At 36.8% G+C, this 17,089-nt stretch overlaps 3 protein-coding genes across 3 annotated transcripts; 2 read left to right on the top strand and 1 right to left on the bottom strand.

Moving 5' to 3' along the window:
- The first annotated feature begins 887 nt into the window (after positions 1 to 887).
- Positions 888 to 2,669, top strand: LOC136848703 (uncharacterized). The gene is made up of 3 exons (XM_067121216.1): positions 888 to 1,010; positions 1,460 to 1,533; positions 1,651 to 2,669. Exons 1-3 carry the CDS (start codon positions 993 to 995, stop codon positions 1,889 to 1,891), a joined length of 333 nt encoding a protein of 110 aa, XP_066977317.1. The 5' UTR covers positions 888 to 992; the 3' UTR covers positions 1,892 to 2,669.
- Positions 2,670 to 3,391: 722 nt separating this feature from the next.
- On the bottom strand, positions 3,392 to 4,580 carry LOC136848701 (keratin, type I cytoskeletal 14-like). The gene is made up of 3 exons (XM_067121215.1): positions 4,405 to 4,580; positions 3,766 to 4,019; positions 3,392 to 3,528 (listed from the first exon to the last, which is right to left on the bottom strand). The coding sequence occupies exons 1-3, from the start codon at positions 4,423 to 4,425 to the stop codon at positions 3,414 to 3,416; spliced, it is 390 nt and encodes a 129-aa protein (XP_066977316.1). The 5' UTR covers positions 4,426 to 4,580; the 3' UTR covers positions 3,392 to 3,413.
- A 529-nt stretch (positions 4,581 to 5,109) lies between these two features.
- Positions 5,110 to 6,647, top strand: LOC136848700 (uncharacterized). Its single transcript, XM_067121214.1, has 3 exons — positions 5,110 to 5,483; positions 5,945 to 6,234; positions 6,483 to 6,647. The coding sequence occupies exons 1-3, from the start codon at positions 5,244 to 5,246 to the stop codon at positions 6,604 to 6,606; spliced, it is 654 nt and encodes a 217-aa protein (XP_066977315.1). The 5' UTR covers positions 5,110 to 5,243; the 3' UTR covers positions 6,607 to 6,647.
- Positions 6,648 to 17,089: the final 10,442 nt, after the last annotated feature.

The following is a 17,089-nucleotide window of genomic DNA, read 5'->3' as shown; positions in this document are numbered from 1 at the left end:
TAATAATAATAATAATAATAATAATAATATACAGAGAACATTTTAGATTTGCTAAAGCAAAGATAATTGGAACAACTCTCAAACGAAAATAAACTCGGGTTTTCTTTTCTTGTGCCAACGAAAATCTCTTGACCCAGGTACGTTAAAAATCAACTCGAGTTATCTTTCCAGTGATTTTGAATGGCCAAGATGGCGTTCTAGAAATTTTGTATCCCAATTAAGATTCTTTTGCGCTTTACATTACGATATTTCTATTTTTTGAGTTGCCGAAGTTATTTAGAGTGAAAATAAAGAATAAGAAGAATAATTTGAGAGACAACAAATTGCAGCAAGAATAATATGAGAAACAGCAACATAACTAAATGCTAGGCGTGGGGTGATAATATTAATGTAAATATATTACAAGCTTAAAGAATAATTAAGCCTTGTTTAATTGTCAAATTCAATGAGGAACATTAAACTTTATTCCCGAAAAGATGTATTTCACAATGGCCTCTATTATTCACACAGGCCTTTGTATGAAGGTAGATGATACCCTGAAAGTAGAGAAGGAATAGTAGGAAAAGATCATAGGTGCAGAAGCAAATTAGAATTGCGAAACTCATGAAGCTGGAAAAATCTTTCTTCCCAGCCGGCTGCTTCGTGTCTGGAGTGTTGTCTATCCAGGTTATGAAGAAATCTTCATTGACTGCTTTAAAGTTTATTATTTATACTTGCATTAATCACTAATATAAGTTAAAAGGGTGAGGCATTAACTGTTAAGAGACGAAAGTCCTTTAAAAGCTTTCTATATACGTGCATAAATTCGCTAATAAAATGGCAACGAAAAAGCGCGCTTCCTCGAAGCAGTTACACCAAGAAACTTGTTCGGGGAAAGTGTGACGTCACCGAAATAGGGGCGGGGAAGACCAAAGGATGCTCGCGGTTGCTCGCGTATATAAGCTCGCAACCAAGCTCAGAAGTTCAAGTCTGACTTCAGTCCTAACATCACAATGCGTGCTTCCGTCCTGGTAAGGATGTCTGCTATTTCAAAAAACTGTTAATTTTTCGAATACGTCAAAATATCTTTAGTAGCGTATCTCATACATTTTTAAAATGGAAAAGATCTGGCCTTGGTGTTTTTCTTATTATATTGGCTGAATCTTTTTTTTTTTTATATATTATTTGAAAGCAAAATAAATTTTTTTTTAGATAACAAGCACTGAAGAGGTCGACATCTAAACTTAAAATGACCACCATATTAAAAGGGATTTTCTTGTTTAATTTCGTAATCTGTATGAAAAATTTTATAAGGATTTTATATCTATAAGTCAATGGAAATTTCAAACACTTGACCTCCAAAAATATCAGCGAAATCAACTGAAAATTCATGACTTTAAGTCTTGCATTTAACTTGCAAAAATTTCTGATTGTGTCATTTAACCTTGAACTTGACTTCAAATTCTTTTCAATCTTTCAGTTCGTCGCCATCGCCCTGGTGTGCAGCGTTGCCGCCATTCCCGAACCAGGCAGGCCCTACGGAGGAGGATTTGGGTAAGAAACTGTCCAAATTTTCTTTATTTTCTCTGTTTTTTACGTGAAACATGAAATGGGAAAAAAATTACACCTAACTATCGTAAATTTGATAACTGAAAACTCATTTCGTTACAGTGGAGGGCGTCCAGTTGGAGGTGTGAGACCAGGTCTTGGTGGTTTGGGAGGACTTGGCGGAGGACTAGGGGGAGGACTTGGGGGAGTGCATGGTGGTGTTGGAGGACTAGGAGGTGGACTAGGAGGAGGACTAGGAGGAGGACTAGGAGGAGGTCTAGGAGGAGGACTAGGGGGAGTTCATGGTGGTGTAGGAGTTGGAGGCGTTCATGGTGGAGTCAGGCCTGGAGGCTATGGCAAATAGAAGACCTATGTCAAGCATATGAATAACTTTGGAGGCCAGTATTTTGTATATGCTCTTTACTAACTAGTATCATGACTTCAACAGTTTCCACAAGATTGAGATATAAACAATCAAGTAGTTCATCAGATAAACAGCAAAACTGAAAAGATCTAAAAGAGCTCTACCTCCATTAACACACAAAAATTCTAGATTTTCATCTGGATCCATCTCAAAGTAGGACACACATTCTTCATCATACATCTTCCCTCCCATAATGTTTGGTTGACATTCAGCATTGGAGTTTTGTCATATCTTGTAAAAACATAAACACGTTTAATCAAACAAACAGACAAGTCTTCACCCATAAGCACATTGTTTTTTTATTGTTGTTGAATTGTTAAAACACGTGGAGTTTTTAAATTATGTGATATCAATTTTATAGAATAAATAATTTGCTTTCATAAATGAAGTATCTCTAAATTATTTCCTCTTAATGTGTTTGCCTCTGGGCTTCACTGTGTCCTAAAAGGAGAATCTTTTCTTCCTTTTCACATTTTAAAACTCATCTCCATTATCATGTAATTGTATTAGAAAATATATGCTCAAGTGACAAATCTGATATGTGCTGGAGTTTTGTTGGTGTTCTTTTAATTTGTTTTATATTGTAATTCCGTATTTTTAGATGAGGATGTTTATTGTAATTTTATTTTATTTCATTCTTGTAATTTTCATATTGACAATATGGCTGGCCCCTGAAACGTTGCATTAATAAAACTATGCCAATATCGCCAATATGAAACAGACGTCGGAATTAAAACCCTTCCCGCTATGTATCCCGTCTGAGGCCCTCCTTCGATATATATATATATATATATATATATATATATATATATATATATATATATATATATATATATATATATATATATATATATACACACACACACACACACATATATATATATATATATATATATATTTGTGTGTGTGTATTATGTGGTGTGCATTTCACTATATATGTAGCTGCGTGCATAGATTTATAGGAAAAAATACTTTCTTGTCCTCACTACAAATATTTAATTTAAATATAGGAATAAAAGGATAATCCACAGAGATGTTCCTCGTCATATACGGAAACAACTTTTTGTCTGAATATCACGGAGAATGGATGAAATGTATGCTACTCGTAAACAGATGAGGTGTGACAAAAAGGTCACTTGAAGAAAGGTCATTCTTACCTCCCCTACCCACCCCACAGCACCGTCTCTCTCTCTCTCTCCCTCTCTCTCTTTCTCAACTGTTACTACGGATTTCATATGCATTCCTTTTCGCTGTCCTCCTTTAGATGGTTTCCGAGCGACTAGTCGTAATATATGGATAAACAATCTATATTAAGACTTATTCTCATTCCTCTAGACTTATTTCAGAAACTGCAGCATTCACCAATATGATGTATCTATACAGTGATCTAAGGATAACCAAAAAATATATTCTTTATCTATTATAATTTATTAAATTTTTGTATGTTATATACTCTGGAATGTTACCACCCATAGCCGCCATAACGTCTACCTCCGAATCCTCCAAATCCTCCAATTCCTCCGAATCCTCCGTGTCCGATTCCTCTGCTGACGGTAACGACTCTGCTTACCACAGGTCTAAGACATATTGGAAGAAAATAGTTACACTCGTGGATAATGATGATTTGTCTTAATTAACAAAGATATTGTAAATAATTCACCTTTTAATTCAAAGGTTGAATGTCCCCTTCAGTCCTAGTGTGTAAAAATGAATCTATATTATAACTTAATTCAACAGGAATTTTTTTTATTATATAAACTGAATAATGAAAAATAATTAAAAAAAAAACTTGAGAGACAAATAACATTACTTACCGGACAACAGATACTCCACCGAATCCACCACCATGGCCAAATCCACCACCAAATCCACCTCCTAATCCATGACCAATTCCACCGCCAAATCCACCTCCTAATCCATGGCCAATTCCACCGCCAAATCCACCTCCTAATCCATGGCCAATTCCACCGCCAAATCCACCACCAAATCCGCGGCCATATGATATGCCACCTGGATTAGGGAGAGCGGAGGTCGTGTACACCACAGCCATAACAATGGCTACCACCACCTTCATGTATCCAGAGACAGAATGGGAGGTTAATATTTGGAAATAGTTCTACAAGAGAACGGCAAAAATATCTTAATCGTAACTGAGCAGGAATACTTACAAATGTCAAGTAATTTAGATCTAATTCACTTCTTAAAGACATAGATGTATGTAATATTCTTTACAAACAAATTCAGCAGCCAAAACTTCATTGTATATACAACTTTAGAAATGATAATTGATGCATAATTACAAGAACAGTTAGCTAGTTTCTCATAAACTCATATTTAGCTCTTTCCATTACGGTAACATTGAAATTGTCCATTGCATAACTGTATGAATTCCCAATTTGGAGCCGTTTCATTCTACCATTAGACTTTGATTTATAAAAACAAAATAAACCTACGACTGAGCGAATGGAGTTCATGACTGAATGATTGCTTTCTTGAGCGTCTGCGGAAAGGCTGAGACGGTTCTGCCTTCCCAGCTTTCTGCGCCACTACTTATACCCACTGGGTATCTCAAGACCTTCATGGGCGTTTCCCAGGCAACCTTGGCACGCGCGCCGAGTAAAGAGTAATAGACTTTTCTCATAGTAATTTAGGATTTTTTTATACTCAAACGATTCTGAAGGAGATGGAGACATGAATAATTACAGGTCATCGTTACTGTTTTACATTAACTATCCAGTTACATACATACACACATATCCTGTGTATACGCGTGCACACGCGCCTTTTGCAAATAATATATAAGTAAAGATACTGTCCTCACATCCTGCACACATCATATAAACAGACAAATGACTGATAAAACATCACCTAACCAATAAGCCGAAAAATATAAGCTGTCAATCAGGATGAACAAAGGAGAAAATACAATGATATGGTAATGCAAGTTCCTTTTCAATAGAAACACATATGCAAACTTAATTAAAAAAGAACGAATTAAAATAAAATTTACCATCCATAACAACTACGAGGCACCTTCCAAAAATATCAGTTGAGGACTACATCTGAAAGCAACATTGTGGAAAGGGTAACAAATATCGCCATATGTTTTAAAGAGAAAACATTGACTTACTTAATGAAATGCTAATATGTTTTCCTGAAATTATGCCGTTAGCAAATAAGGCGAGTTTCACGATGACATCCTAATTATATGCAATAAATAAAACTGTGGTGTTAGTTTTTCTCAAAAGCGTACTCCTGATTATTTTATTGTATGCACTAAGTTATCAACATAATGAACGGCGAAAGGAAAGGAACTAAAAAAAAAAAGACAAACGCACACGCACCGACAAAAAAACCGTTACGCAGAAAGAAAACAAGGAACTACTTTTGCAGGCGCAGTCCAACGAGATCTCCCCAAGGACGTGAGATCCTCGACAGGTATATAATGTCTGCTGAGGACTCCACATTGCATTATCCTTCTTCGGAGCTTCGAGAAACCATTCATTCAGTCATGAACTTCCTTCGCTCAGTTGTAAGTTAATGCTAACGTTTCCCTTGAGGATGCCTTTAATGGCTTAAATATATGCTAACGTATAAAGTTAATTCTACCTTATTTTCTTGATAACTTATTTTGGGTATACCTTTACATCAGTAGTTTAGAACGTCCTTGATCACTGAGGAATTTTTTCAATAACTAAAAAATATGAGCAATAGAGAATTTTTTTTATCTCTTTCTCTCTCTCTCTCCTATATAAATAATTATATATATAAATCTATATATATATATATATATATATATATATATATATATATATATATATGTGTGTGTGTATGTGTGTGTATGTGTGTGTGTGTGTGTGTGTGTGCGGTTGTGTGGGTAGGTTTGTGTGTATATAAGTATTTAGTTAAACCAGAAAATCATCAGAAGCCCCTCCAGTCTTCCAAATATTTTCTGATATCTAATGATTGATACATCTTACCCTTTCCGCAAAGACTGTGGTCGCCTCTCTTATGGCTTTGGTCTACACCACCTCCGCCCTCCCTAATCCAGGTGGCATATCACATGGTCGCGGATTTAGTGGTGGATTTGGCGGTGGAATTGGCCATGGATTAGGAGGTGGATTTGGTGGTGGAATTGGTCATGGATTAGGAGGTGGATTTGGCGGCGGAATCGGCCATGGATTGGGAGGTGGATTTGGTGGTGGAATTGGTCATGGATTAGGAGGTGGATTCGGCGGTGGATTCGGCCACGGTGGTGGATTCGGTGGAGTCTCTGTTGCTCGGTATGTTAGCCATGTGCTTTGTCCAATATTCTGTTCTTTTCTTGAAATCATTTATGTGAATATCTGTAACCGTGGTTAATTAGACGATATACTTCATTTGCTAGTTTTCTGCCGAATTCAAAATTATTTATTATGAAGTAATTTCATTAGCTCTTACAATATATATGTAAATTAAATAATATCTTATGATAAATAAGACAGGACAGCATTTACCACGAGAATAATCCTCCTCTTCTCCCATGTTATAGACCCGTGGTAAGCAGAGTCGTTACCGTCAGCAAAGGAATCGGACACGGAGGATTCGGAGGAATTGGAGGATTCGGAGGAATCGGAGGATTCGGAGGTAGACGCTACGGTGGCTATGGACGGTAATATTAAGGAGCGTACAATAAATAAAAAGGAATATAAATTCCATCAGAAGGTTTTCTTTGCCCTCAAATGAAACACTTTTTTTTGGAAGGCACCATGCTTTAACCCTCAGTCCCAGCTGGAAAAAATCTATGTGACGATAAAACTAAAGTAAATCTATCCTCCATGGTAAAATTACAAAAAAAAACAAGTACAAAATGCGCCGAAGTTTCTTCGGTGCAATCGAGTTTTCTACACAGCCGCTACAGCATATAATCAATGCCACTGAAAATAGATCTATTTTCGGTAATCTCAGTGTAATGCATGTGAGGTGCGACCCATGAAACTTTAACCACGGCCCGGTGGTGGCCTACCCTACAGTATATCGTTGCCAGAAGCACAATTATGGCTAACTTTAACCTTCAATAAAAAAGAAATTACTGAGGCTAGAGGGCTGCAATTTGGTATCTTTGATGATTGGAGGGTGGATGATCAACATAACAATTTACAGGCCCTCTAGCCTCAGTATTTTTTAAGATCTGAGGGCGGACAGAAAAAGTGCTGACAGAAGAAGTGCGGACAGAATAAAGTGCGGACACACAGAAAACTGAGGCAGTCATTTCCTTAGGTTAAAATAATTAAATTCACTAACTTGGGATCTTCCCAATTTTATTCGTGAACTTTTCAAGGCGATGAACAGTTGGCGAAATTTCCATTGACTACTGGATGGCAGTCATCAATCCCTTTCAGTTGTAAAGGCACTTTGCCTTCAAGCATTATCAATCTTTAGCTTTTTAAAGCTCCTTTGAAATGAGACATTACCTGATTAAGCGTATTCTCAGACATTAAGTGAAGAGATGGAGACCCGGGTGAAAGTACCCACTGAACATAATCGTACTCCCCAATGAAATGTTCCACTTTGTTGAAAATTTGAGCTTACAGTGTGAAGTCACTCCTGGTTATACACACGCACTACAGACTAAAGGCATTCCTGTTTAATCATCCCATTGGCTATTTTCTTCATGGCGAAATTAATATCTCCACTGACGCAGAAGATTTACAATGCTATTAAAGATAAATTCTGTTAAAAAGTTGACTTGCATAGAGCTTCTCCAATTTCTGTCTAACCACCAAAGAAGAAGAAGAATAAGCAAGGAAAACTTTTATACTCATTTTATAAGAAAAAAAAAACGCGTTCATTAACGTTACAATCGAATAACAAGCAAAAACATTGAAAAAACGTTCATTTAAAGGTGTTACTTTGCCTTGTGCATAATACTGGTAAAAACCACAAAAAGGCAATGTTTAAAAATAGTTTCTTTAAATTTACAAGATTATTTAATTATTACGAAACAGATTTAGCTTTGTGGCTTGTAGCTTTATATATTACTTCATTCTGTTCCAGCACTTGCATTATTTCTTCTGCTGCTCCGGCATTACTGTAACCTATAAATTCATAACACAAATGTTCGCAGTCAATCAGTAAACTTCACAGCGCTTCTTCACGCCTCTTAGGCCAAGAAAGATAAACACAAAGGCTCAGTGCAAAATAGTTAACAAGATATCATTTCGTAGTTATAACACTTCCACAAGCTTCTTGAACCCCTTTCACTCGGTACACTTTGATTACGGCCGAGATGAGACCTCACACTTACCACAATCCGGAGGGTTTTCAGACGGTAGTCACCCGTAGCATGCTACCAGACGCACGAAATCGTAAACAATCATTGTAATAGCGTTTGTATTTGTTGTTTTGCTGCAATTTAACCTGTTTTATTTATATGATAATATTGTGATAGTAGCGATCCGTGATATAGATATTATGCAATTAATGTAACAACACAAATAAATAAACATAGGATAAGTACTATATATCGGGGTTTAGTGTTGCCAGAGGTATAAGCACTGCACTGATTGAGGATGACAGTCTTCTTTTTTTTTGTCACTTTCTCTAATTCTGTTTGAATCCGTAAAGGACAGCTACATCACAGTTGTGTATTATAGTTAAAAATTATTTGTATATTCGTCAGAAAACTAATCATAAAGAATGTTCATCATTTTTATGGTTCCGCTTACTATTCCACTAGCTGGGCAAAAAAAAAAAAATGAGAGAGAGAGAGAGAGAGAGAGAGAGAGAGAGAGAGAGAGAGAGAGAGAGAGAGAGATGACAGAATAAAAATTTTTACCTATGATTTATTCCTTCTAATTGTACATCAATAACATTGGAGAGTAAGTAGACACAATCACAATATTGGTTGCAATATTAACCACATTTCTGGGTAATATTTTTATCAATGATCAAGCACCCAGCTGACAAGGGATACGCAATCTAGAAATTCAGATGAATTCTGCAGTGTTTGAAAAATGGTTTAAAACCCAGCTTCTTCCCAATATAGGGCCATCTGCCATCATAGTGTTGGATAACGCTTCTTATCATTCAGTTCGAATTAATAAACCTCCGATAATGTCTGCCAAAAAGGATGAAGTTAAAGACTGGCTAATAAAAAATTAGTAAAGTTGCAAAGACATTCATGTAAAGAAAATGATTACGTGATTGACAGACTGGCAAGAGATCATGGACATAGTGGTTAGGCTGCCTACATATCACTGCCAGTATAATGCAACAGAACTGATATGGGCGCAGGTGAAATCATACGTGGCAAAGAAGAATCATTTTAAAAATCAGACCTGCTTCCTTTGGTCAAAGAAGCAATTGAATCCATATCTTCTGACAACTGGGCTAATGATGAGACATGCCGAAGATATAAAAAGAGATGACGCTTCAAGAGATGTTTGCATTGATAAATATATAGATTCTTTTGTTATCGATGTAGCATCCTCTGACGAGGATTCTTCATAAGTAATGTCTCCTCATACTTCGATTGTAAATAAATTTATTGCTTTCCCTTGTTGTGTGATATCCTGTTGAACACTGAAATTGAAATAAATTGAAATATAGATCTGTTTTTCGACAGAAAGTGGCAGAAATATCTTTAAAAATCTACATATAACAGAAATGCCACAGCAGTGATGAGTATCATATGACAGTGCTTTAAAAGCACAGGTAAATCTAATACTGTATAAATGTGTAATATATATATATATATATATATATATATATATATATATATATATATATATATATTGTGATATAGTTTTGAGCTTTTGAATTGCTTTCTTTCATTGCATGCCGTAATCCGTCTTTACCTCCTTGCAGTATCAAGTTGAATTTTCACTGTACAGCTATAAAATAGCTCATAATAAACATTCTTTAAATATTGTTACACCCTATATATATATATATATATATATATATATATATATATATATATATATATATATATATATATATATGGGTGTAACAATATTTAAAGAATATTTATTATGAGCTATTTTATAGCTGCACAGTGAAAATTCAACCTTGATACAGCAAGGAGGTAAAGACGGATCACGGAATACACGAAAGAAAACAATTCAAAAGCTCAAACCTATATCACAATTATATGACTTCGATAACAGCAGCAAAGGAACAGTAATAAAAAACTATAGTAGATGACGTAACTCAAGAACATTGCTCAGTACAGCATCCAAATAAACAAAACTGAAAATGAAAGCACATCTAGGTTTCCAAATTTCTTGCATCTATCATTTTCATATATTGAATTTTTTTTTTTTTTTATCTAAAATTTAAGTGGGACAACAAAACTTCATTCAGAACTTTCTATTATAGTACACGTGCTTGATAACAGGCGCAAACAATGAGAGCTTGAAGTCAGAAGGTTAATGGTCAGTTTAAGAGGGGCAAAGTCTCTTCCTAAAACGGTCGTACTATAGTGACCCCCGCCTTTCTTGTTTACTTGCTAACCTTGTTTACTCTTATTCAGTTTTCATCCTCTGGACTTTACTACTGAAGGTAATCTATTTCTTGTTTTGTCATTGTCATTTTTCAATCTTTAAAGCATTTTAATTTTGTAAGCTCTGTTGTCAGTTTTAATTAGTGTTTTTGTATCTTTTTAGCCAGAAAAGATGGGATATGGGTGATCCCGAAGCGCACCTATTAATAAATATATCAATGATGAGCTGACTGTTCTTCCTATCCGTACTCCCTATTATATATATGCATATATGTATATATGTATATATATATGTATATATATATATATATATATATGTATTTATATGTATATATATATGTATATATATGTATATATATGTATATATATATATATATATATATATATATATATATATATATATATATCTTTCTTTCTATCTATGCATCTATCTCTGTGTCTAACTATCTGTTAATACACACACTAACACACACATATATGTATACATACGTATATATTAACTTTATCACATACACAATTGTTCTGTGCATTAACTAAATTACTAAAGGACCTCATTCAAACTGGATGGTATCTATAGATACCATGCAGTTTGAATGAGGTCCTTTTAGTAATATATATATATATATATATATATATATATATATATACATCACGAAGGAAGCAGTAGGGAAAGGCATCCTCATCATCTACAGTTTATTTTCAATGCCGACGTTCCGCGACGAATTCCAAGTCGCATTTTCAAGGCTATAAAATATAATATAATTTGCGAACATCAATAACAAATTAATGCAATGGCAACAGCTCTTTATGTAGTAAAAATATTTAAAACAAAACACCTCATTCCAAGACAAGTCAATAATGAGTAAAAGGAGTTCACTAAAATTTTAAAACAACCTACCTATATGAAAGAAAGAACAAGACTAACATAAATAAGTACAAACAGAGTGAGGAAAACCAGTTGCCCAAACTAGGCTATAAACAATTTCACTGAGGACGATTGAGTATTTAACGACGGCATAGTCTTCCTGATAATTATGGATTCTAGGATGGTTAAGTCGTTGTTGTTCTGCACTCGGCCTAGGATGGAAAAATCCTTGCTGTCAATATAAGTTTTACATAATTTTGAATGATTTCGTATATTTGATTGCTCAGGATTAGATAGCCTGCTACCTGTTCTATGACTTATGCCCCTGTGGGAATCTATGCGGACCTTCAACAGCCTCCTCGTGCATCCCACATATGTATATCCCGTGATCACATCCCGGGCAAGTGTACTTGTAAACAACGCTGGACGAAAACAGAGGACTGAGCCGGTCTTTGACTCTGAACAGAGACCCTATTGTAAAGGGATTTTTCGGGATGATTTTCAGGTTTAAAGCTGGAAAACTCTTTTGAATAATGGCTGTGCATTTTCTCCTAAAAGTATCATCATGCACGAAAGGGAAACTTGCATACATCTTTAGTTTCGGCACAGTCGATTCAGGTGTTGCCGGAGTCATTTTCTGTAGTAGCAGTTTATTTAGGGATCTGAAAAAGTCGTGATGGAAAACAATTATTATTGAAATATTTCACTAAAAAGGATATCTCATCGTGGAAACTCTTCCAGTTTGACGAGTGGGTGTAAGCCCTATGGAGGAGGGTTAAAATAGAGTTCAGTTTCAAAATGAAAGAAACACGAACTATAAAAAATTCATTCCCAAACCAGTAAATGTATTTTTTCTATACACACCTGTGTAAAACCTGAGTCACCTCTGGAAATAATAAGATCAAGGAAGGGAGTTTGTTATTTACCTCCTTCTCCATAGCGAACCTTATGTTTGGATGTTGTCGGATGACGAACTCCAGAAAGGACTCTGCATGACATTCATGACGAAATAGGAGAACGTGTCGTCAACATATCTTCGATAAAATAGAGGGCGGAACCTAATGGGACATTCTTCTATTATGCGCTCCTCCAGGAGCACATGAAGATGTTAGCAAAAATTGGACCAAGTGGTGATCCCATGGCCATCCCTTCAGTTTGTTTATACAAACTGAAGGCAAAGGTCGTGTCCAGCACGGCCAGCTCTAAAAGTTGTTTAAAAAAATGTCCTACTAAAATTATTAAAAATTGCATCTTCATCAGTAAAAAGTTTGCTTAATATTATCTCAGTATTATTATTATTATTATTATTATTATTATTATTATTATTATTATTATTATTATTATTATTGGAGAAGCAATTCCACAGTTATGTATATGTACATATATTTAAAGATAAATATACAACTGTGGATTTGCTACTTCATTTTAAGACTCATGCTACTATGAGTATTTTTTTATTACTATTATTTTTTTTTTTTTTTTAGAATATGAATCCAATTCATACGGGACAAGCATACAGGGACCATTGACTTGAAATACAAGCCTCCAAAGTATATGGTAGACAGGTTTTCCAGGAATATTGGAAAAGTTTTCCGTGCGTCTTTAATAGTGTTCTTGAAGACTCTAAAACTTATTTCTTTTCCGAAGAAGAATTTTTATTTAAATAAGACAAGCGATTTAAACTACTCTGTATCCTTCAAAAATCTACTATTATAATTTGATGCTGGTACCATAAAAAAACTATATATTTATAACTTACTCTGCTATGCGAAAAAACTTAATCATTCCTTGCTGGAGGCAGCCATCTCTCTCTCTCTCTCTCTCTCCCCCTTAATAAGGTGATCAATGGCAATGGAGAAGCCTTGTTAAAACAAAAAAGGTCACTTTTCTCTTGAAGCTGACTGGATTACTGGGCGCTAGTGATGACCATTTCAGGAAACAGAAATTCTTGAGACCACCTTATTTTTAACTATTGGGAAAAATTAACGCACACAGACGCACAAACCAGTGTATACACACACACACACACACACACACACATATATATATATATAAAATATATGTATATATACTTATATATACATATATTTATGTATATGTATCTATCTATAATAATAATTTCCAAGTTGATCTTGTCCTCCCCGGGGTGAAATTTTCTAGAAAGCTTTATTGCCACGAAAATAGCATTTTTTTTAAAGAAATAAATGTAAATGTAGCGAAAAATCATCATCATCGTATCCTTTTCCCTCGTCGTCGGGAGGAGATATCTATCTATCTATCTATCTATCTATCTATCTATATGTATATATATACATATATATATATATATAATATATGTAGATATACATATATATATACATATATATATATATATGTATATAATATATATATATATATATATATATATATATATATATATATATATATATATATACATACATGTATATAATATATATACATATATGAATATATATATATACATATATATATATATATATATATATATATACATATATACTGTATATATTTATATATATATGTATGTGTATGTATATATACATATATATATATATATATATATATATATATATATATATATATATATATATATATATATATATATATAAATATATATATATATATATATATATATATATATATATATATATATACATATATATATATATATATATATATAAATATATATATATATATATATATATATATATAAATATATATATATATATATATATATATATATATATATATATATAATATATATATATATATATATAAATATATATATATATATATATATATATATAAATATATATATATATATATATATATATATATATATATATATATATATATATATATATATATATATATATATATATATATTTCTCCCAACGACGAGAGAAAAGGATACGATGATGATTTTTCACTAAATTTTTAATTTCTTTCTTTTTTTAAATATTGATGTTTTCGTGGCAATAAAGCTTTCAAGAAAATTTCATACCTTCTGCTGCAAGAAAGAATCATTGTCGCCTGGCGCCGTAATATCTTCGTGTTTTTCCTGCAGTCGTTTTAGAATTCTTCCGCTCATGCGTATAGCGCCATCACTCAATAGGTGCACTGACACCAAGGACTACAGTGGCCATCTCAGGGATCCTCCAGGAAGACGTCTTGAAGCCTTCAGAGACAGCATGAGAGCAAAGAAGGCGAAGTTTATCGTTAAAATGAACTGGATGACGAAGCAGATCGACTAAAAGAGATTTTCAAGAGGAAAAGTACATCACGAGAATGGCAGATAGCTTCAGTCTGTAATTGTTTACTGCTGAAAATATGGACTACTTCGCGGAGCAGTATGAAGTCGAGGTTCCCGCCTTCTGCGATTATTCGGCACCTCTACAGTCGTATTGTCACTCACGGACGCAAGCTCTTCATTCGAAATAAGGAAGGAAATAATCAAGAAGAGAGGAAGACAGTGGAACGGAGGAACTGAAGAATTTATACGAAATAAAAGGTAGAGAACTTGAGGTGTTTTCTAAGCTGATTGAGAGGGGATTTTGGATGCCCAAAATTACCGCTTGGAGCAGTTCTTCGCTCGAAATAAGAAAGAGAAGGAACAAAAAGAGACGACATCGGCGTGGAGGTATACTGAAGAATGCTGACGAAGAATAAAGTAGATAACCTGAGGTGTTAGAAACTACTTCAAAGATTTTGATTCACAGAATTACTTTTCGGAGAAGCAAGGAAGAATCGAAGGGATGATCAATATCGTCAGTAAGAGGGAATCTCATAAGTTTATAGAAGACGACTCCTTAAAGCAAAGAAGCTGTTTATGTGCCAGAAAAAGAACTCCAAGTAATGGTTATCGCGATGTTGAAATGATCTAAAACCTTCAAGATTTTCCTTGAAGACATTTTGGAATCCTTCAGTCCTCCGGCTCCTGGAAGGACGAGAGAAATGCCATTCGCGCATGCGCCGAGCTTCAAAGTGTCCAAGAACAATCTCCGAGATGCTTCAAATCGTCTGGAAGCCTTCGGAGACAGAAAGTGTCAGTTTTGAAAAGTAGGGTAAGGGAAAGCAAAGAGTATTGGTGAGGGGAAGGGTCCGACCCAGAGGCCGCTTCCTTCCTCCAAGGAAGCAGCCTATGGGTCTGACCCTTCCCATGGAAAGGGCCCAAGCCCTTTTAAGGATTGGCCCCAAAAGCCTACAAGGCTTGCCAGTCTTTTTGAGGGCAGCCTTGAAGGGAAGGGTCCGACCCAGAGGCTGCTTCCTCGGAGGAAGGCAGGTATCCTGTCAGGCTGGGGAAGCAGGCCTGAGAGGGCCCAAGAACTTCAAGGATGAGGCCCAAAGTCCTCCTAGGCTGGCCAGTCTCTTGAGGGCAGCCTTGAAGGGAAGGGTCTGACCCAGAGGCTGCTTCCTCGGAGGAAGGCAGGTATCCTGCCAGGCTGGGGAAGCAGGCCTGGAGAGGGCCCAAGAACTTCAAGGATGAGGCCCAAAGTCCTCCAAGGATGGCCAGTCTCTTGAGGGCAGCCTTAAAGGGAAGGGTCCGACCCAGAGGCTGCTTCCTCGGAAGAAGGCAGGTATCCTGCCAGGCTGGGGAAGCAGGCCTGGAGAGGGCCCAAGAACTTCAAGGATGAGGCCCAAAGTCCTCCAAGGATGGCCAGTCTCTTAAGGGCAGCCTTGAAGGGAAGGGTCTGACCCAGAGGCTGCTTCCTCGGAGGAAGGCAGGTATCCTGCCAGGCTGGGGAAGCGGGCCTGGAGAGGGCCCAAGAACTTCAAGGATGAGACCCAAAGTCCTCCAAGGATGGCCAGTCTTTTGAGGGCAGCCTTGAAGGGAAGGGTCCGACCCAGAGGCTGCTTCCTCGGAGGAAGGCAGGTATCCTGCCAGGCTGGGGAAGCAGGCCTGAGAGAGGGCCCAAGAACTTCAAGGATGAGGACCAAAGTCCTCCAAGGATGGCCAGTCTCTTAAGGGCAGCCTTGAAGGGAAGGGTCTGACCCAGAGGCTGCTTCCTTGGAGGAAGACAGGTATCCTGCCAGGCTGGGGAAGCGGGCCTAGAGAGGGCCCAAGAACTTCAAGGATGAGACCCAAAGTCCTCCAAGGATGGCCAGTCTCTAGAGGGCAGCCTTGAAGGAAAGGGTCCGACCCAGAGGCTGCTTCCTCGGAGGAAGGCAGGTATCCTGCCAGGCTGGGGAAGCAGGCCTGGAGAGGGTCCAAGAACTTCAAGGATGAGGCCCAAAGTCCTCCTAGGCTGGCCAGTCTCTTAAGGATAGCCTTGAAGGGAAGGGTCTGACCCAGAGGTTGCTTCCTCGGAGGAAGGCAGGTATCCTGCCAGGCTGGGGAAGCAGGCCTGGAGAGGGACCAAGAACTTCAAGGATGAGACCCAAAGTCCTCCAAGGCTGGCCAGTCTCTTGAGGGCAGCCTTGAAGGGATGGGTGGGCAGCCTTGAAGGGATGGGTCCGACCCAGAGGCTGCTTCCTCGGAGGAAGGCAGGTATCCTGCCAGGCTGGGGAAGCAGGCCTGGAGAGGGCCCAAGAACTTCAAGGATGAGGCCCAAAGTCCTCCAAGGATGGCCAGTCTCTTAAGGGCAGCCTTGAAGGGAAGGGTCTGACCCAGAGGCTGCTTCCTCGGAGGAAGGCAGGTATCCTGCCAGGCTGGGGAAGCAGGCCTGGAGAGGGCCCAAGAACTTCAAGGATGAGACCCAAAGTCCTCCAAGGCTGGCCAGTCTCTTGAGGGCAGCCTTGAAGGGAAGGGTCCGACCCAGAGGCTGCTTCC

Source organism: Macrobrachium rosenbergii, chromosome 19 (genome assembly GCF_040412425.1).
Source record: "Macrobrachium rosenbergii isolate ZJJX-2024 chromosome 19, ASM4041242v1, whole genome shotgun sequence".
In the NCBI taxonomy this organism is placed as follows: domain Eukaryota; kingdom Metazoa; phylum Arthropoda; class Malacostraca; order Decapoda; family Palaemonidae; genus Macrobrachium; species Macrobrachium rosenbergii.
This window is presented reverse-complemented; position numbering and strand designations above follow the sequence as displayed.

What these genes read in the sequence shown, in the direction of transcription:
- LOC136848703 (XM_067121216.1), top strand. An exon ending in CCCTACGGAGGAGGATTTGG is followed by an intron (nt 1,534 to 1,650) that starts GTAAGAAACTGT and finishes ATTTCGTTACAG; the next exon opens with TGGAGGGCGTCCAGTTGGAG.
- LOC136848701 (XM_067121215.1), bottom strand. Translation starts at nt 4,425, where the DNA reads ATGAACTCCATTCGCTCAGTC. An exon ending in TGAACTCCATTCGCTCAGTC is followed by an intron (nt 4,020 to 4,404) that starts GTAGGTTTATTT and finishes GGATACATGAAG; the next exon opens with GTGGTGGTAGCCATTGTTAT. An exon ending in GGTGGAGTATCTGTTGTCCG is followed by an intron (nt 3,529 to 3,765) that starts GTAAGTAATGTT and finishes AATATGTCTTAG; the next exon opens with ACCTGTGGTAAGCAGAGTCG.
- LOC136848700 (XM_067121214.1), top strand. Translation starts at nt 5,244, where the DNA reads ATGAACGGCGAAAGGAAAGGAACTAAAAAAAAAAAGACAAACGCACAC. An exon ending in TGAACTTCCTTCGCTCAGTT is followed by an intron (nt 5,484 to 5,944) that starts GTAAGTTAATGC and finishes CTTTCCGCAAAG; the next exon opens with ACTGTGGTCGCCTCTCTTAT. An exon ending in GGTGGAGTCTCTGTTGCTCG is followed by an intron (nt 6,235 to 6,482) that starts GTATGTTAGCCA and finishes CCCATGTTATAG; the next exon opens with ACCCGTGGTAAGCAGAGTCG.